The following is a 26,401-nucleotide window of genomic DNA, read 5'->3' on the forward strand; positions in this document are numbered from 1 at the left end:
ATTTAGTAATTTTTGTATGATATTGTAAATTTGACTTATTTTCCTCTATATGGGTGAAAATGTCAAACCGGTATAACTTTATTCATCGTGAGAAAATATTACATATTATAGTGTCGTATCAAGTGTCAATATACATACTGTTGATAAACGTTAAAATATTCATTCAATTCGGTTCTCTGGTTTCCAAGGTATGACAGTTCAAAAATTAGTTGTCTAATAAAAAGTGTGTGGTTTAACCAACACGATTCTAACTTCGCGAAAGATTAACCAATCGAGCTCAATTTTTTACCAATCATGCACATATAAAAGGTGAATAAACAGTCAAAATTTGAGAATTTTTGATGCAGTCTATGAAAAGTTACAACATGTTGAATATTTTTGTGAAAGAAAAAAAAGTTGCCTATCCCAAACATTTTGGCCATCCCATGTATTCACTACATACATACATTGCATAAGTACATAACTTTTGGACGGTTCGGATCAATAACGAGAACATAATAATGTAATGTACGGCATAGTCCAAAAAGTATCCGCGACTCAGTTTAATGCGCAACTAACATCATCATAAGCATCGTGGTGCAGCGCCCTTGTTGCAGGCCCGTTCTTTGTGTGATAGCTAGCTAACATTTGTGACCGAATTCACGCTCAGTTTCAGTATCCCTCTCAGTGCTAATCTATTTTCCCTTCTACTTCTACTCTACGTTACAGCGTATCAATTGTTCCTGACAGGGCTTTTTCTGCCGGATTGGGATCAATTTTTTGATGAATTCACGTGACTCGCGGGAAGAGGAGGGCATCCTCATCGCCTCTTAAAAACGTTACAACTATTTTAATAGATTAAAAACCAACGAAAACAAAATAAACTTTCCCATCCAAGTGAATCTCCTGAAGAACAAATTAAATCTGATAAGGTTCCAACTTACCCCTGCCTAGGAAACGACTTCCCCTGCTTCCTTCTCCAGTTTGTCGTACCCAAGGACGTAGCTCAGCTCAATCCCCAGCACAAATCGGCTCCACAGCAGATGCGTCACCACGAAGAAAAACACGAAAAAGGTCACATCCTTCAGTACCTTGTTGATGGTTTGGATGAACTTGAGGCCAATTTGCGAGTATTTCTGTGAGATGCCTCCCAGCAGAAAGACCACATCCAGGAAGGACGAACGCTTTTCGTAGGTTTTCAGCAGAAAGACCTCGATCGCTTCCCAGCCGAGCAACAGGATGAACACGTTGCCACCGATCAGGTGCTGCAGATCGTTGGCAAACAGCAAATAGACCAGTATGGCCATCAGGGCCAGGTGCACGCGACTGCGAAGGAATTTAACTAGGGGGGTGTCCGGGACTGGGGGTGGTTGTGCCGCAGAAAAAGCACCACTTTGCTCGGCGCCGAGAGGCGGGTTCAACAGGGAGAATATGTCACCGTTTGCTAGATTGGGGAATCCTTCTGGCAGGTTTGATCCACCGAACAGATGCGGTTCCGGATGCGTGTATTCATCTCGTTCCACTTCCGGGTCCGGGTAGATTACGTCCGGTGGCTTAACGGTGTAATCCACTGCAAATATTCAATGTCACATATCAGTACATCGCCGCGGATGGAAGCAAACCTTGCAACTCACCTGCAGGTGGTTCATTGTGCTCTCGGCCTGTTATCTTGGTCAGACGATTGTTGGAGTTTTCAAGAATGCGTTTTCGCCGGGCCTCACGGCGAGCAGCCAAGGCATCCATCTTGGGGGAAGTTTTCACTTCAGGCGCGGCTTCTTCTGGCTGAGTTTCCATTTATTACAAACTATGGATTCCACTAAACTTTAGTTTAAAATAAAATTTTATTTATTTTTGGGAAAATCGCACGACTTTTGCTGCCAGGATGACGTTTTGCGTTTTTGTTTTCATGCCGATGCCGAATTTCGATCGATTGCATCGATGCAAATGACAGATGTCGATGAAGATCGCCCAATTTTGTAGCCAACATTTCTACTCACATCTCAATCGTATAACAGTTTGATCGTACCGTCTTACCCCTCTGGTTCGACACGTTTTAATAAATACGACACTTTTTAATTCGTACCCCGCTTATACACTGAAAAAAGGGACATGGTAATTCTGACTGTATCGAGGGTGAAATTAAAACACTTTTACTACTTGATTTTGGTAGACCATACTTTTTGCTTGACACTACCATGTGCAGGGTTCAGTTTACTATGTTGTTTTATGTTTACTTTTTATAGTGTTTTTGAATCAAATTTTGTAGTTAATTTTACTATGCGCATGGTACACTGCATAGTATGCTTGACCATCGTATATGGCTTCAATTACTATGCGCGTAGTTCAACGGTAGTGTCATCTGCTCTGTTTACGTTGAAAAAAAAATGCGGAAAAACTGAGAAAACAAATGAATTTAAATTTATTGATTTAATTTAATAACATAAACATAATTTGTTAAATAACCACTTGATCCATATTCTCCACAGGCGGCTAGGCAGAATTGTATTGGCCGCAATTGTGAAGATGAGAAACTCGTGATTTTCAGATTATCTAGTTTTCGGATGCGGACGATGCGAATGAAAGTTCTGCGGGGAATCAGACGACGATGTTCCGGTGGTGGATGCGGTACCGGCAAAGGAAAAAGCTTATCCGAGGAGAAAAGTGGTAATTGACGAATCGACCTCTCGGGAACCGTTACTGGCGATTTGCAGTTTTTTGGTCAGCGTCGTGTACTTCGGGCTGGTGGACTCGGCCCGAGTCAATCGGGGACCGTAGGTTGAAAGGAAGGTGGATCGGGACCGTTTGAGCTGGCGGGAAAGCTCGCGGGAAAGGTATTCTGTCCAAAATCTATCGCGGAAGCCATTTCCTTCCGTAGGGGTTTTCGGAGGTGACTTCATCGGAACGGTAGGTCTTCGCTGGTTGGAATTGCTGAGGGAGCCGCAACTTGGAGGATCAGTGCTGCTTCTGGGGAGCCGGATTCTTAAACGGTTGTCGTCGTTGTATATGCTGGCACTGTGACCCGCGAAGTACTGTATTTGCGGCAAAGGGAACCTGAAAGGATAGTTCAGGCGGCTCAGAATAAGGTTCGGGAGTGTGGCCAATAAATCTTCCCCAACTGTTTTAAGTTACCTCTTGCTGTTACCGAAGCAATGATCCGGTACACTTAAATCCGGCGAACGTTTTTCGAAATGAAATTTATTTATCAACATGACGAACAGAGACAGAAATGACACACAGCGAACTAAAAAATTAAATTAAATTTTGCATATTTGCCACAACTATGATGCGTTGTTAGATCGAATATGTTGAAAGTTGTGACTAACATTTTTTGAGTCAATATTACTATGCCTGCTCGACAAATGGTAAAAATCAAATGGTACTGCTGAATATGTTTATTATTTATCTCAACATGTTACAATTACCATGTGGCATGGTAATTTCCATTGATTTGTAGTAGGTGTAAAGAAGTTTTTGGTTGAGTTCACGATATTTGGGAATGGTAAAATTAAGCATAATGCCGTGGTTCGCGTTACTATACTTTTTTTCTCAGTGTACGACAAATCTGGAGCTCGATTTGAATAGGTCGTATGTGCTTTTGTCGATTAAAAATTCGATCAGTTGGAATCGCTTATTAAAGCGAAAACCGTTGAAATTGAGCAAAGTTGATACATACAGCAGAATCCTCACAAAACAGGCTTTCTGTTCCATTATTAAAAGTTTGCAAAATATCTGCCATATTGCTACAATGACTAAAATAAACTGATCGAATTTTATATCGACAAAGCACATACGACCAATTCAAATCGAGCTCCAGAAATGTCGAATTATTATGTTTCCAGTTCAAAACCGAATTAGCGACATTTTTTCTTTGACTTCCGCTGCTTTTGTCTTGCGTCAAACACAATGTCGGAAGTGGGGCGCTGTATAGAGCACCAGGTGTACAATACAGCGCCCCACTTCCGACATTGTGTTTGACGCAAGGCAAAAGCAGCGGAAGTCAAAGAAAAAATGTCGCTAATTCGGTTTTGAACTGGAAACATAATAAAAAGTGTTCAAATGTCACAGCGATGTACACTGTAAATGCAAAACAGTTTGATATTGCGCTTATACTCGCACCCGCAGCAACTCCTCTTGCAGCCGCAAATTTCGCAAAGTTCTGAGTTGGTGCTATTCAACACCCAAACCGCCTGGAGACCAACCGGAATGAACTGAGGATGGCAACAATCGTAGAAAGAACGAGCTTTTCATTCGCGCCACCGCAATATTTGATGAAATTATGTTTCATTCCAAATCCGGAAATCAAAACAAAAACAAAAATAGAGTTGCCAAATTTCAATGAGCATGGTGGTGTAGGGTGACCAGTTTGTCGAATTAAAAGTTTACCCCGGTTATACGACAACAGTCGGTGTCGTATTAGCGGGGTAATACGGTACACTGAACAAAAACATCCTCCCAAAAGCGAATTATCTGTCATTCCACCTCACCCGAACTGTGAAACATATATGTGAATATTCACTTTCGAATGATTACAGCAACCGAATGATAAATCATAGCCATATCGGATGATTTTGCAAAGCGATCGGTTCCCGTCGACGGGTCACCCGTCATTCGCTCTTTGAGAGAGAAAGTCAACAAAATGAGAATCATCCACAAAACCGGACTACTTTTACATCGCCCCCCCCAGAACGCGCATCATTCGATGTTCGTATGCGTTTTTTTTGCTGAAGATCGACTGATGATTCACACGCTAGTCAAACTCCAGTTCTGAAAGGTAATTTCGGAATCAAATCTAGAAGTAGCAGCCATGTTTGAGCAGAGAATAATGTTTTGCGCAGTATTGACGATTGCATGAATTTCTAGACTCTACACAGCAAAAAAAGTTGTTGAATATTACATCGAAATCGCTGCAACCAGGTCGTTACATCGATTGATTAATATTACACAGCCCGATGTACTCGACGGCTGTTGATGTAATAAACAGATCCGACGTAATTCTTTCGATGTAATTTATTCGACGTACACGGTACGATGTAATCCTTGCAATGTACTCAAGGAAACGATGTAAACGCTTGCCAATTCTCCTGAATGGATGATTAAATTGAATTTCATCTTTTTTCGACGAAAAAAAATGTGTAGCTGAAAAACCACTAGGGCATTTAAGATACACAAAATTTAAGTCGAAATAAGATCAAATACAATTTAATCAGCCATTCAGGAGGAAAATCAGAAAAAGTATATTTTAGATGGAACTTTTATTTTTATAGTAGATTTTGTTTTATAAAATTGAAATAATTTAATAATAATTTATAAGAATAATTATTATATAACAATTAAAGTTGGTTCTGCGTGCACAAAGTAGCTGAGGTGACCATTCTGACGGCAGCGGTGAATAAAGTACCGCATGAAGACAGCGGCATCGTCATTCTGAAATATACAAATATTCATTAATAATCATTAGCATTAATCATTGTTTGATTAAATTCGGATTAAATAACTAATTTTGTAGAAATTAGTCAAAGCAAGAGTAAGGCAAGATGTTTTCCTAGTGTAATCTCGGTGCCTGTTTTGCTAGGAAATCCATCGTGCCAGTAGTTGCTCAATATGTTCAAACAGCATTAAATTAGGCAAGGAATCATAATACCCACACTTTTTGTGCAGAAACGGAGAATTTATCTTCTCACCATACTAAAATTTAACTCTAGTACTTCACCGATTGGTGCTATTTTTCCAGGAGCTCTTCCCAGAGCTCTTTGCTGGTTCATCCAAGAATTCCAAGATTATTCCTTTCTTAGATATTTATGCACGAGTTTCTCCAGGAATTTCTGTAGGTCTCCGGAAATTCCTCAAGGAGTTCTTCGGGAATTCCTCCAGGGTTTCTCGGTAATTTCTCCGGAAGTTTCCCGCGAATTCCACCAAGAGCTTCTCTGGAATACGTCCAGGAGTTATTCGAGGAATAATCCTGAAGTTCTAAGGTTATTCCTTTCTCGGGAATATCTGCAGGAGTTTATCATGGAATTTCTGCATGAGGACTTTGGGGAATCCCCCAGGAGTTCTTAGTGATTTCCTGCAGAAGTTCCTCGGGATTTCTTCAAGATTTTTTTCCAGGAGTGCCTCGGGAGATCTTCCAACAGTTTCTCGGGAATTTCTTCAGGAGTTCCTCGGGAATTCCTCCCGCAGGTCTACTACAATTCCTTCAACTGCTACTCAGGAATCCCTCCAGAAGTCTAGAAGATGCTCGGTGTTCTTCGGGAATTCTTCAAATAGTTCCTCGGGAATTCCTCAGGGATTTCTCCAGCAGCTGCTCTGGAATTCTTTCAAAAGTTCCTTGGGAATTCGTCCAGAACTGAATAGGGATGTTTTGGGACTTTCTACTGGAGTTCTTCTGGAGATCGTCCAGGAGATTCCCAAGAAACTTCTGGAGCAATTACCTAGGAACTCCTGAAGCAATTCCCGAAGAAATCCTGGAACAATTATCGAGGAACTCCTGGAGCAATTACCGAGAAACTTCTGGAGGAATTGGAGGATTCCGAAGAACACTTGGAGGAATTTCCAAAGAACTCCTGATAATGTTTCCTGAGAACTCCTGAAGAAATTCTCGAAGAACTTCTAAAAAAAATCCCGAGGAACTCCCGAAGGAAATTCCAAAAAATCTTGGAGGAATTTTCATAAACAATCTTGGTGGAATTTCCTAGAAATTCCTGTAGGAATTTCTAAGGAGCTAATAGAGCAATTCCCGAAGAACTCCTGCAGCAATTCCCAAGGAGCTCCAGAAGGAATTTCCGAGCGAGTCCTAAAGCAATTCCCGAGGAACTTCTGGAGATATTCCTGAGGAACTGCTGGAGGAATTTGCAACTCCTGCAATTGAAATTCACAAAAAAATGAGGAACCCCTGGTTGAATTCTCGAGGAGTAATTTCAGAGGAACTCTTGGTGATAAATTCCTAGGAACTCCTGGATGAATCTTCGAGGAAATTCTTGAGAAATTCCTGAGGAGCTCTGCGAGAAATTTTCATGAAACTCCTGGAGGCACGAGGAACTTCTGGGGGACCCCTGAAAAATTTCTGAGAACTTCCTAGAGGAATCCCCAAGGAGCTTCTGGAGCAATTCCTAAGGAACTCCTGAAGCAACTCCCGAGGAATTTCACAAGAAATTTCTGAGGAACTCCTGGAAGAATTAGCGATGAACTCTTTGAGGAATTCCCGAGGAACTCCTAAAGGAACTTCAGAGGAACTTCTGAAGAAATTCCCGAAGAACTCTTGAAGAAATTTCCATGAAATTCCTGGAGGATTTTTTGGAGAAATACCTGAGGAGCTGCTGGAGCAATTCACGAGAAACTCCTGCAGCAATTCTTGAGGAACTCCAGGAGGAATTTCCGAGGAACTTCTGAAGCAATTCCTGAGGAACTTCTGGAGATATTCCTGAGGAACTGCTGGAGAAATTTTCGAGGAACTGCTAAAGGAATTCCCGAGGAACTTCTGAAGGAATTCCCGAGGAACTTCAGAAGGAATTCCCGAGGAACTCTGAGGAATCCCCAAGGAACTCCTGGAGGAATTCCCAAAGAACTCCTGGAGGAATTCCCAAGGAACTCCTGGAAGAATTCCCGAGGAGCTCTTGGAGGAATCCCAACAAACATTTTTGCTGCATAAGAGTGGAACAAATCACTATTAAGCAAACTTTAGCTTAAAAACCTGTTGTTCAGCTACTTCTGCTCCTTGGGATGCTAGAAGAGCTCTTGGAGGAATTCCCTAAGAACTTCAGAATGAGTTTCCGAGGAAGTCCTGGAGGAATTTCTGAGGAACTCTTGGAGGAGTTGCCGAGGAACTCCTGATTGAATTTCCAAGGAACTGCTGGAGGAATTCTCGAGAAACTCCTGAAGGAACTCCCGAGTAACTCTTGGAAGTATGTTATGAATGGAGCTCTTGAAGGAATTCTCGAAGAACGTCAGGAAGAATTCCCGAGGAACTCCTGGAGAAATTCCCGAGGAACTCTTGGAATAATACCCGAAGAACTTCTTGAGGTATTCAGAGGAACACCAGGAGGAATTCCCGAAGAATCTGAGGAACTTCTGAAGGAATTGGAGAATTCTCGAGGAACTCCTGGAAGAATTCTCGAGGAACTCTTGGAGGAATTTCCGAGGAACTTCAAAAGGAATTCTCGAGGAACTCCTGGAAGAATTCTCGAGGAACTCCTAAAGGAATTTCAGAGGAACTTCTGGAGAAATTCCCGAAGAACTCCTGAAAGAATTCCCAAGGAACTCGTGGAGGAATTCCCGAGGAGCTCTTGGAGGAATGCTAGAAGAGCTCTTGGAGGAATTCCCTACCAACTTCACCATGAATTCCCGAGGAAGTCCTGGAGGAATTTCCGAGGAACTCTTGGAGGAGTTGCCGAAGAACTTCTGGTTGAATCGCCAAGGAACTAGTGGAGGAATTCCCTAGAAACTCCTGAAGGAGTTCCCGAGGAACTTTTGGACGAATGTCAGCAGAGCTTTTGGAGGAATTCTCGAAGAACTTCAGGAAGAATTCCCGAGGCACTCTTGGAGGAATTTCCAAGGAACTCCTGGAGGAATCCCCGAGGAACTCTTGGAAGAATTCCCGAGGAACTCTTTGAGGAGGAACACCAGGAGAAATTCCCGAAGAACTTCAGGAAGTATTCCCGAGGAACTCCTGGAGAAATATTCGAGGAACTTCTGAAGGAATTGGAGAATTCTCGAGAATTCCTGGAAGAATTCTTGAGGAACTCCAAAAGGAATTCTCGAGGAACTCCTAAAGGAATTTCAGAGGAACTTCTGACGAAATTCCCGAAGAACTCCTGAAAGAATTCCCAAGGAATTCCTGGAGGAATTCCCGAGGAGCTCTTGGAGGAATGCTAGAAGAGCTCTTGGAGAAATCCCCTAAGAACTTCAGGATGAATTCCAGAGGAAGTCCTGGAAGAATTTCCGAGGAACTCTTGGAGGAGTTGCCGAGGAACTCCTGATTGAATTTCCAAGGAACTAGTGGAGGAATTCCCGAGAAACTCCTGAAGGAGTTCCAGAGGAACTTTTGGACAAATGTGAGCATAGCTCTTGGAGGAATTCTCGAAGAACTTCAGGAAGAATTCCCGAGGAACTCTGTTGCGTATAAGTACAGTTTAGTTGAGGTTGAACACTGAATAGGCTAAAGTAATTTAAAAGTGTACAGTACATGCACTGACATAAAGAGGTCGCCAAGCACGCCACCATCAGCGCGCCCCTCAGGGGATTCCGACAAACATCGACGCCAACCTCTAAACGTCACCAAGCAGCACACCTCTACATAGGAGACAGACGTCACCGCTTCGGAAATTCTCACGAGGCTACGCCAACTGAAAAGCACGGCACGGGAAGACAAAAGCCGGGAAAACAAAAGCCACTTCGACCGCGTGACCGATCGGACGAAGTTGTCCGTGCTAGAAACCACCAAATACGACGCAGCAGTCGCACGACCATCTTTCTCATCGGTGCGGAGGAACAACGTTCCGGCGAAGATAGCGGAGGATTAACGTTCCGGCGAAGCTAGGTCCGGAAAGCCGAGAATAGCGTAGGGCCGGAAACAAGGTAAGCAACTTATTGTCGTCAGAGGACCCCATTGTTTAAATATCGACCCGTACATACAGTGCCGACATTGTCTCCCACGTGTCGATAACGAAATTTGGAGAATAGAAGACCCCTGTCGATCTAGCAGATTAGCACGAAAAGCATCATCCCCGGTAGCGGAACGCTGAACCAGGAAGAAGGCTAGACAGGACGGAATACACAATATCCTGCCTGGGCGGTAAGTCAAAGGCGATCTAGAAGGGAACAATCAATCACTCGAGTTTTGATCCGCAGGCTAGGAATGCGGCACGGAGCCTCGTGCGGAAGTGGAGGATCAGTCCCGTCCGTTAGGACTCAGCGAGCTTCAGCAACCCTTGAGCTTCGAAAGGCCTTCTACGAGAAGTAGGTTACGAAAGCGAGATAATAACATTCAGAGGCTAACGGTATATCGCATCAGGGCCCTTACTTCCAGGTTCCAAATAGCTAAGAAAACAAGCTCGCGGCTCGAGTTGAGGCTTTCGGTGTTCAGAGGCGAGAGGCTTGGCCACGGAACTGACGGCCAGTAAGGCAGAAGCTGCGAGGTCTGTAGGCTCTTCATCCTGCCAAGCTCCATCGATCACGGACGATTGCCATCGTTCGCGGAAAGGACGATTCGGTCGTAGGAAGAACGGAGAGGAGAGCAGAGGCCAGTGCGTTGGTCTCGTCGACGGCATCGCCAGCAAGATCGGGTGCGGAGCATCCATGAGCCGATGGAATCCACGACTGGATGGGTTCGGAGCAAGAATCGGCGGGCCCAGTAAAGGCGCAACTTTTGGTGGCGCTGAACCGGAGCGAGGAGACCGGGGCGAAACGGTGGCGGCCGAAGAATGGGTGCACCCAAGGAAAAGCGTGAGTAGGCTAAGAAAATCATGTTAGAGTAGGAAAGAAAAGCGCGCACAGATAGAAGATCTTTTTTTTTTTTATCTATTCCGTTTATTTGAAGGCTCATACGCCGTATACAGCTTTACAGAGCCGCGATTCATGCTTTACAATTTTTGTTGTAATTAAAAACTTTCCTATTTTTACAGACGATGCTTTCCGGTTGACCGGTGTTTGGGAAACACTGGTCCGAGCACATTTTTTTCGATTCACCATCTTCTTTATTTCGCTTCGATCGTCGTCGCTTATTTGTAGCCTCGTTGTAATCCGATGAGCTCGATGTATTGTTGTCATTGTCGTCAATATCGGTCCACTCGTCTTCGTTTTGTTGTTTTGCTTCAGTTGGCATAGGTGATGATGCTTGTTGTGTGTTGTTGATGGGAGGAAAGTCCTCTGGATTGAAAATTCCAGCGGTAGAATTTGATGGTGCTAACGGTGGGGCTGATTTATTGCGGGCTGGGGTGCTCGATTCAAGACATCTTTTGCCTGGATGAGCCGGTTGGTTGCAGTGGCGGCACGATTTGGGCTGATTTTCGTAAGAAACCATAGTTTCTTCTTGGTCGATTGTGATGTAGGAAGGAATTTCGCGGAGCAAATTCATTCGAAGAACCCGCACGCCGTTCGGTATTCCGGGGAAGTAATGTTTCCAGGTCTCATTCCGGATTGTAATCACCTCTCCAAACTTCATCATGTAGTCCCGAATGGTGGAGTGGCTCATCGACGGGGGAAGGTTGTGCACCCTAACCGTCACTGCAGCACAGTCCAGGTAGACGGGAACTCGAAATTCTGTGCCGTCACAAAGCATTTTACGCTTCCAATTGTGTTGCGATTGGTAGCGCGAAGCGATCTCATGCGACTTCATTTCAATAAGAACGCAGTTGCGGAGATGATGTAACTGAATGCTAATTACATCTGCATAATTGAGCTTCAGCTCATTCTCCAAAAAATGTTGCACCTTTGCAACATCTGGTCGTGTTGGAAGAACACTAAAATCGATCACCAGGGTGTTTTTACGCGCACTGCACATTATTCCACCGGTACGAACAATAGCGAGAGACAAAGAAATGCGTCCGTCGTATGTGATGGTTGACTATCGACTGAGATAGAAGATCTTGTCAGTAGGTTGTAGGAAGACAATATGTCTAATAAATACTGTACGTTATAAAGCCTTAAAATTCGGATTTTGATCAGTTTTGTGTGCCCTATCTTTGTTGAGCTATCCGGGGCTGATCGAGGGCTTCCATTCCCTCCCCCCTCGACAGTTACCTGCAACAACTCTTGGAGGAATTTCCAAGGAACTCCTGGAGGAATTCCCGAGGAACTCTTGGAAGAATTCCCGAGGAACTCTTTGAGGAGGAACACCAGGAGAAATTCCCGAAGAACGTCAGGAAGTATTCCCGAGGAACTCCTGGAGAAATATTCGAGGAACTTCTGAAGGAATTGGAGAATTCTCGTGGAACTCCTGGAAGAATTCTTGAGGAGCTCCAAAAGGAATTCTCGAGGAACTCCTGGAAGAATTCTCGAGGAACTCCTAAAGGAATTTCAGAGGAACTTCTGACGAAATTCCCGAAGAACTCCTGAAAGAATTCCCAAGGAATTCCTGGAGGAATTCCCGAGGAGCTCTTGGAGGAATGCTAGAAGAGCTCTTGGAGAAATTCCCTAAGAACTTCAGGATGAATTCCAGAGGAAGTCCTGGAGGAATTTCCGAGGAACTCTTGGAAGAGTTGCCGAGGAACTCCTGATTGAATTTCCAAGGAACTAGTGGAGGAATTCCCGAGAAACTCCTGAAGGAGTTCCAGAGGAACTTTTGGACGAATGTGAGCAGAGCTCTTGGAGGAATTCTCGAAGAACTTCAGGAAGAATTCCCGAGGAACTCTTGGAGGAATTTCCAAGGAACTCCTGGAGGAATTCCCGAGGAACTCTTGGAAGAATTACCGAGGAACCCCTTGAGGAGTTCAGAGGAACAGCCGGAGGAATTCCCGAAGAACGTCAGGAAGTATTCCCGAGGACTCCTGGAGAAATATCCGAGGAACTTCAAAAGGAGTTCTTGAGGAACTCCTGGAAGAATTAGCGATGAACTTTTTGAGGAATTCCCGAGGAACTCTCAAAGGAATTTCAGAGGAACTTCTGAAGAAATTCCCGAAGAACTCCTGAAGGAATTTTCAAGAAATTCCTGGCGGAACTTCTGCAAAGACCCCTGAGGAGCTGCTGAAGCAATTCGCTAGAAACTCCTGCAGTAATTCCCGAGGAACTCCAAGAGGAATTTCCGAGGGACTTCTGAAGCAATTCCCGAGGAATTTCTGGAGATATTCTTGATAAATTGCTGGAGGAATTTCTGAGGAACTCCTAGTTGTATTTCAAAGGAACTGCTGGAGGGATTCCCGAGGAACTTCAGAAGAAATTCCCGAGGAATTCCCGATGAACTCTTGGAGGAATTCCCAAGAAACTCCTGGAGGAATTCCCAAGGAATCCCATAAAAAAAGTTAAGTATTTTTTGGAACAATCATCGCAGAAATGTGTGGCTTCGTGGTCGTGCGGCTAGTGTCACCAAGCATTTAGTCGCATCGTGCTAGGAGCGCGGGTTCGATTCCCGCCGCAGCTGTTAGGAAAAGTTTTCGGCTGTGCCACTGGGCGTTGCATGCTAGTCCGTTGTCTAGTGTCGTGCTTCCTTCAAAGAGCGAATAGCTCACTGGAAGTACTCAACGTGTCCGTGTCTTTTTTTTTTTTTAATGTCTGGAAAATCCTTTTAAGAAATTTGTTGAGAAATCTTCATAAGAATTCCTGGAGAAATTGCCAAAGAAATCATGGATATTTTTTTAAGTGTGCGGAAAAATCAGTAATAATCACTGCAGAAATCATCGAAGAAATTTCTGTAGGAATCTATGGAAGATTTTTTTAAGGAATACTATTGGAATTTTTGGAAAATTATTCTGAGTAATCCCTGCAGATTCTTGGAAAAAATATGGAGAAACCTTAAATAAACACTTCAAGAAATCTCTGATGAAAGAAATTATTTAAAAAATTTGGATAAATTTCCAGAACAATAAGTTTTTATGTAATTTGTTAAGAAACTATCGGAGAAATCCTCAAAGATTTTTTTCGAAAGTCTCACGGAAAATATTTCTGAATAAATAACCAGAGAAAAATGAATTCCTCACAGTTATTTGTGGAACAATCCTCGGTAAAACTCCCGGAAGAATCCTTGGAAGAATTTCTGTAGGAAATCTCTGATAAATTCCTGGAGAAACTTCAGATTGAATCCTTAAAGAAATTCTTATAGAAGAATCATCGTAAGAGTTTCGAAAGAAAAATTTCAAAACAAATTCTAGGAAAAAATCATGAGGATTATTTTGAAGAATTCTCTAAAGATTTTTTGGAGAATCCTAAAGAAATTTTTGGAGGAAATCTCGAAGAAATTTGTGAAAGAGTCCGTGGAGGATTTTTTATGGGTCCTCTAGACCAGCCTTTGGAGGAATTTCAGAAAGATTTTTGGAGGAATTTCGACAAACTTCTGGAAGAATACCCGAAAAATTTCGTGGTAAATTTTTAGGGAAATTTTTAAGAGACTCTTGGTGAAAATACCATAAGAATAATGAACGAATTTCTGGATGAATCAACTTAATAGTTTCTGGAGAAATCCTTTAAGAAATTCCCTGAATTCTCATATGAATTCCTGAATAAATAGTTAGAGGAATCGTCGATGATATTCTTATAGAAATCCGTGGAGAAAATTTTGGAACACATACTCATTGCAGGAGTTTCTGGACTATTCTTCGAATATATTTATGCCCACCAAGAAATTCGTGGAAGGTTCCTTGAAAAAATATCTTGCACGGAGAGATCGTTATAATTACAAAGAAATTTTTGGCGAAACACTCGCAGAAATTTTTAAAAGATTCTTCAGAGTATTTTTTGGAGGAACATGGAGAAAATTATGGCGGAATCCTTGAAGTTATTCTAATAGAAATCTGAAGATGATTTTTTTCATGATTATCTGAAATATAATTTTCCTATATCATGAGCATTCTGGAAAAGAATATATCTCCAAAAATAAAGTTATGTTTATTTCGAACACATTATTTTTCAGGCAATTGTGAACGTTTATAGTTAATTTCCGATACAGTCCTTAGTGCTTGAAGAATTGTTTTAAGAAATCAGTGCAGGGGCCCTTGAGGAAATCTCTGGAGGAAACTGAAGAGAAGTTCCTGACGAAATCCATAGAGAAATCGGTGGATTAGTTTGTGGTAATCTTTGCAGAAATTTTCTGAAGGAATCCAACATTCGGATACATTTCTGGATGTGTCCTTAGAGAAATTTCAGACGGAATTTTAATGGAAATTTAAGCCAGAGAAATTTTTGGAGCAATACACGAAGGAATTCCTCGAGGAACTTTTCATGGAATTTATAGCGTAATCTTCATATAAATTTTTGGAGAAACCATCGGAGAAATTTGAATATTTTTTTTGAAAAAGTCTATAGATTAACGGCTACGCAGTCTTAGGCTTCAAAAAACGAGTTTTATTATTCACCCGACGTCTCGACACGAGGATAGAGTCTTCCTCAGGGGGGAACTGTAATTGGTACTTGGCTTTGAACAGAGTTCTTTGTGGGATTTCTCTGAAGTTCAAAGAGTTTTTTTTGCGATTCTTTCAGAAGTTTCTTTTGGGATTCTTCAATGCTTTCAAAACTTCCTTCTAGGAATTATGCTGGAGCTTGTTTCTGTAGGATTCCTCTAGAAATTTTCTTTTAGATTCCTGCAGCATCTCTTTCTGGAAATCCTCCCAAGATTTCCTTTTATAATTCCTCAAAGAGTTCCTTTACTTCTGAATAAATGTAAACGAAACACATCAAATAATTTGTGGAGAAACCTATGAAAAAATTTCTGGACATTTCTTCGAGAGAACTTTGTGATAAATTTATGTAAGAATTTATACAAGAATTTCTGAAGGACTCATCTGAAAAAAAAAAATCCGGAGGAATCATTGCAAGTCGTAAGTACGAAACAGAAAGGATAGAAGCTCAGCTGGACGCGGACATCAGCAACATTCTCAGCTTCAACGAGGAAAAATTAATTACCTTTTTGAAAAAATGTCAGTTGTTAGATAGAATTTAAGCTTAACTTTAAGTTTGTTTTTGCAGAGGCGAATGACTCAAGTTAAAACCTCTTTAATAAATAATAATAATAATAATAATAATTGCAAGTTTTTCTAGATCTGTGGAGGAAACACTGAAGAATTTCTGAAGAAATTGGCTGGAGTAGGTTGCGGGAGAAGTACTGGAAAACTTTTTTAAAGTGTTTTGGAAGTATGTCAGGAATTTTTTTCGAAAGAATATTCATCATGGAGTGACCAAAAAGATTCCTAGAGAGAAATCCTCGGAGGAATATTGGAACAAATTTCTGAGGTAATTTGACCAAATCTTTGGAAGAACTCCCTAACAAGAATCCTGGGAAATTTCAGGGGAAATCTGAGTGTATTATTGGAGGACATTTCAGAAAGTCGTGGAGATATCCTCGAAGGAATAGCTGGATACCCAGATAATTCTTCAGAAAATTTTCTTGAGGATTTCTCCGAGAAACTCACATTTTCTGTAGTTATCATTTAAAAAATTCTATAAGCAAAACTTAGAGCAAACCCTGGATATTTGCAGGAATCCTCGTACAGTAAAGTATCCTCGCAGAAACTTATGGGGATTCTTCGGCAGAACTTTCTAATGAATTATCTGTAAGTTTTTTAAAACATCGAAAAATTGGTTGTTGTTCTTGGAGAAATTCTCAGTATACCGTAAAATAGAATAGAAACAAATAGCTTATCGTAAAAAATATGGCAATTATGTTTTAAAATTCATCAAAACATATTCCCATTAGCTAGTTGGATGCTACCAGAGTTTCAATAAACCTTTTATGGTATGATTATTCCGTTATTTTTTTTGTAAAATTTTTTAAAAGCAAAGTATCGATTTATAGTCAAAAAAAAACTTCCGCCATTGAAATTGCGTTTTATTGATTTGGTGTGTATTCACAGATTAAAGTATTTTTCGACATTTTTTCTTCACTTGTTGAATTATTATAATTGAGTCCCCGCATAATCACCAACTGTAAATGCAACGTTTCTCATACTGTAGATGACTATTAGTAATTGTCATTTACCCATTCACCAAACTGTCCGAGATAACAGTAAGATAACCATTCCATGTACAGATTTGCCAGTTTGACAAATGGTAATCCGCCAAATTACAGTATGTAGAATAGGCGGTTAAGATAGGTTACCATAAAAAATCGCTCATTTTCTCGAACAAATTTTTCGCAAAACAGTAAAGGATACGGTCAATTTATTATCCACTTTTTCAAAAAATGCACTGCATAGCAAATAGTTAAAGAGCAGTTAAACAATAAAACAGGAATAAGAATGATCAATGTATGTGGTATTATTGATTTATTGTCGTCTATGGTATTTAAAATGTATGGCATACGGTTATATTGTATTGAAACCGTTAAAATAAAAAGCTAATTATTTTCGGTGATTTTTTTATTCATTCATTCATATTTATCCTCGATCTCATCCTCAAGACCCCGTCCAAAACGCATCACTTTTGTCCGAATGTCCTCAACGTATAAATCCGAGTTCATGAAACCACCTCCTCGATGGGCAATGATGATGTCCAAGGTGATGTCTGCTGGAGCGGGAACTAGGTACCCGACTTTATGCGGAACCCCGCAAAGTTCGTGAACTCTGTGAAATAATTCATTCAATGAGTTATACATACCAACAAAAACAAAATTAAATAATCACGCAAAACCTACCTCTGTATAATGTAGACCGCTCCGCAGGCGCTTCAAGCCGTTAACCGCAGCGAATTCCAAATTGTTTTTCACTCAGTTGGCAAGCGACCGCGCGAAAGATTTTGTTTTTTTTTTCTATAAAATTTGCAAACTGCAAAGTCCGGGCGTTACAAATACCAATGTATGCAACTATTTGACAAACTGTCGAATTTAAATGACATACAGTGAAATACACAGGTGTAAGTGTGTTGCGCAAATATAATCACAAACCGTTTGAGAAAAGGTCATTCTATATTGCCACCATGCCTCCCGAGTTTTCATCCTTATACTATTTGACCATTTCTGTACAATATGATATGTTGTAACAGCTTGGAATGGGCTACATAAACCGTTCTTTGTGATCGAATGCTTCGAGTTTCACGATTTCAACAGAAAAGCAACTGTTCATGGTACAGTGATAGTAATAGATAAAGGAAACATACTGTGTGGACTGTAATACAAATTGTATTTCACTATGCGGGTCTTCATTTGAATTAAAAGTTATTTCTGTCTTGAAATTGAAAAAAATATCGAAAATTGTTTAAAGCTGTTTCTATTCGCCCATTGCAACAAACAACCTTTTTTCAATTAAGTTAACGAAATAAAAATTAGTTTTGAATCCTAATTACAGCAATTAAAGAGGGAGGTGGGACCCAAAGTTGAGACCCTTGCAACTGACTTTATTACGCACGATTCCAGAAATACTTGCCTAAGTATGCTGGAAGGTGTTTCTATTCGCCCCGTTTTGCGGTAATTAAAAAAAAAAACTCCGTAGCGGAGCTTGTTGTGAATCACCGAATGAGTTTTGATCATTTTGTTTTCAAAGTCCTGAAGGATTATTTATTCGAAGACATTCCGGAAGGATTCATAGGGGTTTCTAGAAAAATCCTTGAAATATAAAAACTACTCAGAAAATATTCTGAAGAATTATTGGAAAAATATCTAAATCAAACAATCAGGCCAAACATGTCTAATGTCTAAAGTAAACTTGGTCCGCTATACAGCGCACCACTTCCGAAGTTAGGTCCACGCAAGGATTTGGAGAAAAATCCAACTTCGCTAGACGAAAATTCCGGGTTTCAACTGCACGGAGAATATGCGGGTATGTTTGAGGCCGGGGAAGGTTCTTAGCTTGGTCTGAGACCTCTTCGGTCTCAGGAATGGGGGGGCTTTCATACTGATGACTTTGCGAGGGACGTCCCTATGGAGCTATATGCCAAAAAAACACAGTAGGCGGGCAGTACGTTTGCCGGGACAACTAGTTTCACATAAAATTCGTCAATACTGGCTAAGAAAACGGACTCCGCCCCAATAGGGTTGTTATGCCAGAAACAACAAAACGTAAATGATCTTTCCCAACTCTACTAGAATTTATAAATCGTCGCAACTCGGAATATGAGAACCGCTGGTGGTATGTATCAGATCTCAGGTTATACGTTGTATCATAAGACCAGCCAGTACCACCTTCAGTCTATGATTCCACCGTATTGACTATCGAGCGTACTCTTTTAGTTACTTTGATACCGCTAGCGATTTAAACGCACTATATTTACCTGGAACGGACCGCAGCTTTCCAGGAATCTACGCCGACTTCTCCTGAGGGACCCAATCCTCGGGGCTACACATCCTGCTCCATATTGTCGACAACGATGCAGGAGATCTTCTTGGTGGATATCATACTTCCGATCTTGAAGTGTCCCCACGGCAGACATCATGCGTTAGGCACACTGACTGGACCTTGCGCCGTCCTTGGGGACCGTGATGCATCCTGAAACTCATCGCCGTAGCGTCAATCTGTGCTATACAGTTGGCTGGTTCGACAAAGAATTTCAATGCACCATCTCGTGCCGTTCCGATGAGCAGCCGGTAGATTATCGGTGGGGCAACTAGGTCTGTGGAAGCGACACCAAGTTATCCTTTAATTCGACCAGATCGACAGCACCAGCAAATCTGAAAAAAACGAATCCAAATTTATCAATGCTGGTTATCGATCAAATTCGAAAGAAAACTTACCTCTGAGATGTCGACAGAAAGGTTGTTCCGGAGATTTTTCGATGGAGATTTGCCTTGATTTAAAGAAAACCATCATTATTTATAATTTAGTAGTAGTTAAAGTAAAGAAACTTACCTGAACAAGTGTAATTTTGACAAAAAATTGAAGAAAATCGCTCGACCCGACGGACCCGGCTGAAAAATAAACATGGCAGCTTACTTTGCTGCACTGAACGAAAACACCCGCCGAACGGAAAATGATTCTTCATTCAATGCGATACAGATCCGCAGAATCTCAATTTTGAATGATTTCACAGCAGAATGATTTTACTGCCTTCTACTGAATAAAAATCATCCTAAATATTATAAAACAGAAATGGACGCAAACATAAATGATTTTTCGCTTGGGGTTTGTTGTGAATAATTATCATCACTAAATCATCTGAAAGCATTTTCCACTGTGTTCCATACCGAAAATCATTCGACCATTGAACGGAAATCTCCACCGCCCAACGAATGAATCCTCATTCGAGCGTATGCTCAAGCTCTTATTCCCAAAACTGAATGACAATCCCGATCGAATAATTTTCTAAATAACAATGGCGGATTTTTATTTACTCTTTAAATTCTATTTTTTTGTTTGTTGTCTGCATTTCAGTCAAATATGAAAAGATGGAATCAACATATGAGCATTATGCTAAATCAAGCTGAATATACTTTATCGAACCCCCGTTCCGAAAATCATTAAGTTTTAGTTTGATTTTTATTTAGCTGTTGGAGCGCCATGCCAGTTCAAAATTGCAAAGTTGAAGTGATTGCCGCAGAAAAAGTGTCGCGTAAAAGTGTTTGACTTCGGTGAAGTGTGGAAAAAGTGAATGTTAGATTAAAGTGAAATCGAAATGTGATTTCTGTATACGAAATTTCTAAATAAAGTTCAATTCATACAATGGAAGTTTGTTATACTTTTTTTTTCAAAACATCTAATATTACAACCATTCTACTAGTTTGCGTGGAATTGACTTCAATTGAAATTAGTTTCGTTCAAACTAGTTGTGATGGTTGTAATATTAGTAGTTTTGTAAAGTATTAGAAAAAATAAAATACAGACAACAACGTCTATATGAACAACATCATATTTTGCAAACAATTTCATTCATAAAACGACCGGTGGACTGTATGGGTTTTGAATGATAATCATCCGCACCTGGGTTTGTTTAGATTCTGAATTGTATGATTATAATGGTTACTTTGAAGGATTTTTATACCGTGTGTTTTGATTCTGTCAGATAAGCATTTGAATGACAAACTTCCAAAAATCATCTGATTTTAGGTATGGGGCTCGGATGAGGCAATTTTCATTCAATTTCTGGCGGGGATTTTCGTTCAGTGTGCGAGTTTGTCGATCGCAACAATCAGGGCAGTGTTGCGAGATGCAATATCGCATCATAAGGGGATGCGATATGTCATTGATTATGTGTAATTCTACACAGCGTCATGTAACGACTTGGTTGCAGTTGTTTCTGTGTAACATTCTCATTGATTCGATGAGAATATTACACAGATACGATGCTAACGAAATTGGGTACATTGTTTTGGTGTAATTTTTTGAAAGATGTAGTTTACCATCGAATCGATGTGATTGTACATCTAAAAACACGTTTACGTCGTAGATTTTACATATTTTCAGCAATTACATCGAGGCTTTATTACAATCTTTTTTGCTGTGTAGTGCAGTTTATATTTAGTGAGATGAAAATTGCACACTCAATAAAAATTGCACAATATCAGTAGGCGTATGCTTCAAAATGTGACATTTCTCCAACAGAAGTGAGTCGAACCAATAAACTGCAGGGTGAGGTCCAAAATACAGAAGGTGCGAACCGGTAGCTCAAAGTATTTTATGCATAAAGAGATGCGTTGACTTTCCAAACTAGACGAGATTGGAACGTGCAACGCGGGATCCGAAGCACGCTATTAAAGCGGAAAAACTTGACAGTTCCTGCTCAAAGAAGACAGTTTTTAGGCCCCGTGCTGTAGAATTATCTCTTTTGAACCCTCCAATTGGCATTTTCATCACATTGAATTGACCAGCTTTTCCCAATGGTGCCCGGCCCAAAGCTGTTTTTGTTTTTAAAATTGTTCCTCTTCTATCTACTAGTCTTTTTGTTACCTAGTATGTCAGCATTCTCCCCAAATACCTCATATTTTATTCGACCAAATCAATCCGTAGCTTCCTTTTGAATTTAACAGCAGTTCCTTGACTCCCAGACTGTTTTTGGACACGACAATCTCCACATGTTTTCTGGAATCACCTTTACTGGTTCACCAATCATAATCTCAGGTTCCATGAGGTCCGATTGATCCGCATTGAAGTAACTGCCGAATTATCGGCAACAACGATAAACGTTGAGCGAAAGGAAGAAAAGGAAATAAAACAAAGGCATGTTGCTTAGTCAGCTGTTGCAAATCAACTGCTTTATATATTTATTCAGATCGACTACATTGTCGTATGGTTGCCTATCTATACACCTTCTCTCTCATTGGTATCCCACATGGAACTCATGGAACACGTTCACAGTGCTGACACAACAACTCCTACACCCATTAGTTTTTGAGTATCGTGTATTGAATAAAAATCAATACTTCTAACGGACCGCACGTATATGCAAGTTGATACATTCAGAGCGTACTTTTATATGCATTTTAAATATTAGGTCATTGCAAACTTTGGCTAGTAAGATTTTAATTTACAAATGTTGAATTAAAATTTAATAATAATTACACACGCATTAAAACTATATTCACCCCACGCACACAAGTATCGCGTAATACACGTAAAGTATTTGCACATTTGTCGTTTTCTTCACATCATCTTCGCGCTGCTTTCTAGTTGTGTCTCATCCATGTAAACTTATTGTTTTACGAATCCCATGTTGCGCTGGTGTTGACGGTAATGGTCTTCCTCTCCAAATCAAAATGGCTGTTTAACACAAAGTTCACGGTGCTTTTATCGACGAGAAAAAAATATAAAAATGAACCAAAAATACGTAAATGGAAAACGAAATAAAAAACGGCTTACAAGTTGTATACCGTAAAAGCTTCGCATGTAAAAAAATCTAACAGATTTGTGTCGAAAATGCGTAAAACACACACACAACACAAAGTTCTGTAGAACGAAGTAAAACACAGTAAAAGTTTTCCACACAAAATGTATCTAATGGTCCTTTCCACATCTGGATAAAAAAATATCTTGATTCTCGGGTTTGCGTCAAAAAATCGTTTGTATGTCCAAAACCATAATAACTGGAGCTATACGAAACACGTCATACAGAAACGAAAAAAAAATAGTCACTTAAAACGCAAACTCCGGCAAAAAGACGTGGTTCAGATTCACTTTACAAAGAGCTGCACGCAAAAGGCTATTGTTTAGATTTAAAATGCATCACGTCGCACAATTTCACCAAAAAAACACTAAACAAATGGTAGCCAAAATAAAAAATGACACACAAAACTACAGCCCACTTATCTCATTATCGTTGCACCACAGATAATTATGTACGCAATAAATATGAAGTGGAAGTTGAGATTTGCATCTTACTAACAACAGAGCAATGAGCCATTTTACGAAGTGACAACAATGTTGATGATGATATTGGTTTTCACGGGTTATTGGACACTACCTCCTGTCAAAATTCATTCATAAAATCGGCTCGTAAAATGGACTATGGCGGACTATTCAACCACCGTCACGTCCGGCCTTAATTCTGACCACTTCAGTTAGTACGCAGCCCATCATACCTGCTCACATCTTCATTGTATAACACTTTTCGGTTTGTCATCTTTCGCATCACGGCGCGTGTGTGTGCGTGTGTTGTTTGCCAGCCAGCCCCGCAAGCGAGCGAGCAGAGCAGAGTGAAGTTTTCAGTTTTCCAGTGTTTTTCTCCGTACGCGTATCGGGATTTTGTCGCGAGTTTTTCGGCCGATAATCGTGGAAATTTGCGACCGAATCATTTGGTTTTGATTTTCCGGTTTGGTTCGTCGGTTGAGGATCATGTGCTAGCGTTCGCCGGGCGCGCGCGGTTTCGATTTTTCCGGAGAACAATATTCAAGCGTCTCTAGCGTACTTGCGCCACCCGAGGAAGTGCGCGATGATTTTGGACGAGATAAACATTTCCACCCAGGAGCTGCAAGCGTTGGCTTTGCTCGATAGGTTTGTATCTATTTCCTGCGGAGCTTTTCCCGAAATTAAGAACCATCAGATGGTCCACCGTCGAAATGTGTTAAAACCATCAAATTGTTCGGTTTGGCTAACCATCCTTACCTCTTCCAGCCGCCAATATGGATTCCTCAAGCTGTCAGCACCGGAAAATGAGAAGAAAAAGGTTCTAGTGCTGAAGGTAAGACCGATCAGGATCCCAACTTCCGTACCCTAATAACCCATTATAATCTCTATTTTAGGCTGTCAAGTACCTGGAGCGAATGCTAATTCAAGCTCAGAACCAAAAAGAGCAGCAATCCAGCAAAGCGTCCCCACCGGAACTGGACGGTGACAAAGCATCTCCGGACCCGTCGTCGGATCCGGATGTGAAAATTAAAACCGAGAACAATGCTTCCGGTGGTGATGCCATCGAGGCGATGGCGGTGGATGAAAATCTTCCCGCGGACATTATGTCGTCCGACGTGGACGTGGAAATGAAGGACCTGTCGTCGGTGACGAAAGTGGTCAAGACCGAATCGGGTGAAGAGAGTGGTTCGAAAGTGAAGGGAAAAAGTGGGGGTGATGGTGGTGATTTGGACACCGCGGGGGGAGGGATGGACTCAGTGGACGGTGGTGGTGACTTGACAGTGGCAGCAGTGAAAGATATCAATATCGACCCGAAGACGTACTGCAAGCTGGGTCATTTCCACCTGTTGCTGGAGGATTACGAGAAAGGTACGGTTGTTGGGAGGATGCGCTGCCCGAAAGGGTTCGAGGTTGGTTGTGCTAAATATAACTTCTCGCTTCTTTCGGTTTTAGCTCTGTCGGCCTATCAGAAGTTCTACTCGTTGAAAAGTGACCACTGGAAGGATCCGGCGTTTCTGTACGGCATGGGGCTCGTGTACTTCCACTACAATGCATTCCGATGGTAAGTGCAGACAATTTATATTCTTTTTGTGAGGGGAACATTCAATACGAACAATGATTTTGATACTTCTCGTGGTGAACTTACCTAGCGCGAAAAGCCACGTTGAAAAAGACAAAAAAACATTGTTTATTCAGATGCGTTATCCTACGAATCTTTGAGATTACAGCTCTTGAAATCGGAAGTAGGATTTCAAGTTGATTATTGATTATGCGGGGCTATGCTTGGATTTCTCAATGTTTCTTCAAATAAAGTTTAAAAAAGTTTTCCCATACCGGGAATCGAACCCGGGCCTTCTGGGTGAAAGCCAGATATCCTAGCCACTAGACCATATGGGATTGGTGTCATGGTGGTTGATTTGAGCCAATCAAGTTTTGTTGATGAACCTGGGTGTAAAATGCAGCATTAATTTATTACGTAACGTAAAAATTGACATGTTTTTACGCGCCCCTTACCCCTTGCGTAACGCCTTTTTGTATGAAAATCCTACATTTTGTATATGGGCCGTAACGCTCAGCCGTACTGCCCCGCTTCCTAGAGCGTTGCGTAATTTATGGACAGCGTCTAAGTAAAGTTTTATTGATGATCCTCTAGAACGACAGGTTGAAGTTGCTGAAGCCTGCTCTTGCCCATTTGTCAACAAGAGGTAAGAGCAGGCTGCAAAATTTCGAGCAAGCTTGTACAATGAATTAACTACATCGGCTGTTTTCCTACTCTCCGCATCGATCAATGTGGCGCTAGCTTCTATGCGCGAAAAATCGCTAAAAGTAAATCGCAAAAATATTGTATGGCGAATAGCATCTAAAGGCGTATTTCTCGAAGTGGAACACATTATTCGAAAAAATATTTGGTAGTGGTTGTGCACAATGGTGACCACTATTAAGCCTACCAAATATTTTTTCAGTAAAAGCTTTCTATTTCAAGTAATTCAAGTTTAGATGCTTTTCACCGTACAAAATAAAATGGGTTTACTCCTGCTGATCAACTGTGGGTATGCGCCAAGCGGGTAGTCCATTCTTCTAGAGATTCTCAACTTCTGAAATTACTTCAGGAATTCCTGAATTTGTTCAAAATTCCGTAGATTCTTCCAGGATTTCTTCTGCTGGGATTACCCCAGCATTTTTTCCTGAGATTCTTCCAGAAATTCCTTACGTAGATTCTCCTCAAATTTATTCTAGAATCTCTCCAGAATTCACTACAGTGATTCCTTAGCGGCCATATCTGGGATTCGTTCAAAAGGTCCCTCTGGAGTTTATTCTGAGATTTCTTTAAGGTTCCACCTGAGATTTCTCCACACAGCTAGTCGCGTTCGGTAATGGTTTTTTACCAAAATCCTGTAAAAAATACCAAATTTCGTTAAAATGTTATCGTTTATCTGTCAAATTTTAACGAAGTTCGGTGAACGTCACCGAACTTTTCCGGTAAAAAACTTAACGGTTGAGATTTCGGTAAAATATTACCGAAGTCGGTGATTTTTTCTAAGTGTGCAGGAATCACTTACAGAATTTCTTCTGGAAATTCATGAGATTTCACAAGGAGTTTCGAGAATTCTTCAGGAATTCCATCCCAGATTCTCCTAATAGCGTCTTTAGGAATGCTTTTGGAAGTATTTACATTGGACAAATTAAATCCTGTACGAAATTCGCTAATAAGACCGGTGGTCCTCTACGGACACGAGACATGGACCATCCTCGAGGAGGACCCGCAAGCACTCGGAGTTTTCAAGCGACGCGTGCTAAGGACGATCTTCAGCGGTGTGCAGAAGAACGGTGTGTGGCGGAGAAGGATGAACCACGAGCTTGCTGCACTTTACGGCGAACCCAGCATCCAGATGGTGGCCAAAAACGGAAGGATACGATGGGCAGGGTATGTTGCAAGAATTCCGGACAACAACCCGGCAAAGTTGGTGTTCGCGAAAGATCCGGTTGGCACAAGAAGGCGTGTAGCGCAGAGAGTACAATGGGCGGACCTTGGCGTGCGTGGCGTGACTTGGCAAGAATCAGGCGTGCGGAGGATGGAG

General features: G+C 41.2%; 2 protein-coding genes, 1 long non-coding RNA gene and 1 other non-coding gene across 4 annotated transcripts; 1 reads left to right on the forward strand and 3 right to left on the reverse strand.

The window, feature by feature from the left end:
- Window positions 1-503: 503 nt before the first annotated feature.
- On the reverse strand, window positions 504-1,904 carry LOC109407200 (uncharacterized). The gene is made up of 2 exons (XM_019680179.3): window positions 1,614-1,904; window positions 504-1,549 (listed from the first exon to the last, which is right to left on the reverse strand). Exons 1-2 carry the CDS (start codon window positions 1,771-1,773, stop codon window positions 930-932), a joined length of 780 nt encoding a protein of 259 aa, XP_019535724.2. The 5' UTR covers window positions 1,774-1,904; the 3' UTR covers window positions 504-929.
- Window positions 1,905-4,845: 2,941 nt separating this feature from the next.
- Window positions 4,846-19,485, reverse strand: LOC115258819 (uncharacterized). The gene is made up of 4 exons (XR_003893857.2): window positions 19,395-19,485; window positions 19,280-19,332; window positions 18,820-19,216; window positions 4,846-5,403 (listed from the first exon to the last, which is right to left on the reverse strand). It is a non-coding gene; the product is annotated as an uncharacterized LOC115258819 (long non-coding RNA).
- A 3,685-nt stretch (window positions 19,486-23,170) lies between these two features.
- On the forward strand, window positions 23,171-24,429 carry LOC134287780 (uncharacterized). The gene is made up of 4 exons (XM_062850662.1): window positions 23,171-23,468; window positions 23,589-23,655; window positions 23,717-24,191; window positions 24,276-24,429. Exons 1-4 carry the CDS (start codon window positions 23,407-23,409, stop codon window positions 24,386-24,388), a joined length of 717 nt encoding a protein of 238 aa, XP_062706646.1. The 5' UTR covers window positions 23,171-23,406; the 3' UTR covers window positions 24,389-24,429.
- A 218-nt stretch (window positions 24,430-24,647) lies between these two features.
- On the reverse strand, window positions 24,648-24,719 carry Trnae-uuc (transfer RNA glutamic acid (anticodon UUC)). The gene has a single exon. It is a non-coding gene; the product is annotated as a tRNA-Glu (tRNA).
- Between the last annotated feature and the right edge of the window lie 1,682 nt (window positions 24,720-26,401).

The sequence above is a fragment of the Aedes albopictus genome, chromosome 2 (assembly GCF_035046485.1).
Source record: "Aedes albopictus strain Foshan chromosome 2, AalbF5, whole genome shotgun sequence".
Lineage (NCBI taxonomy): Eukaryota > Metazoa > Arthropoda > Insecta > Diptera > Culicidae > Aedes > Aedes albopictus.

Bases quoted from the DNA above. Each gene is read 5' to 3' on its own strand.
- LOC134287780 (XM_062850662.1), top strand. From the start codon at position 23,407: ATGATTTTGGACGAGATAAACATTTCCACCCAGGAGCTGCAAGCGTTG. The intron at 23,469-23,588 runs GTTTGTATCTAT...TACCTCTTCCAG, and splicing joins GCGTTGGCTTTGCTCGATAG to CCGCCAATATGGATTCCTCA. The intron at 24,192-24,275 runs GTACGGTTGTTG...TTTCGGTTTTAG, and splicing joins GCTGGAGGATTACGAGAAAG to CTCTGTCGGCCTATCAGAAG.
- LOC109407200 (XM_019680179.3), bottom strand. From the start codon at position 1,773: ATGGAAACTCAGCCAGAAGAAGCCGCGCCTGAAGTGAAAACTTCCCCC. The intron at 1,550-1,613 runs GTGAGTTGCAAG...GAATATTTGCAG, and splicing joins GCACAATGAACCACCTGCAG to TGGATTACACCGTTAAGCCA.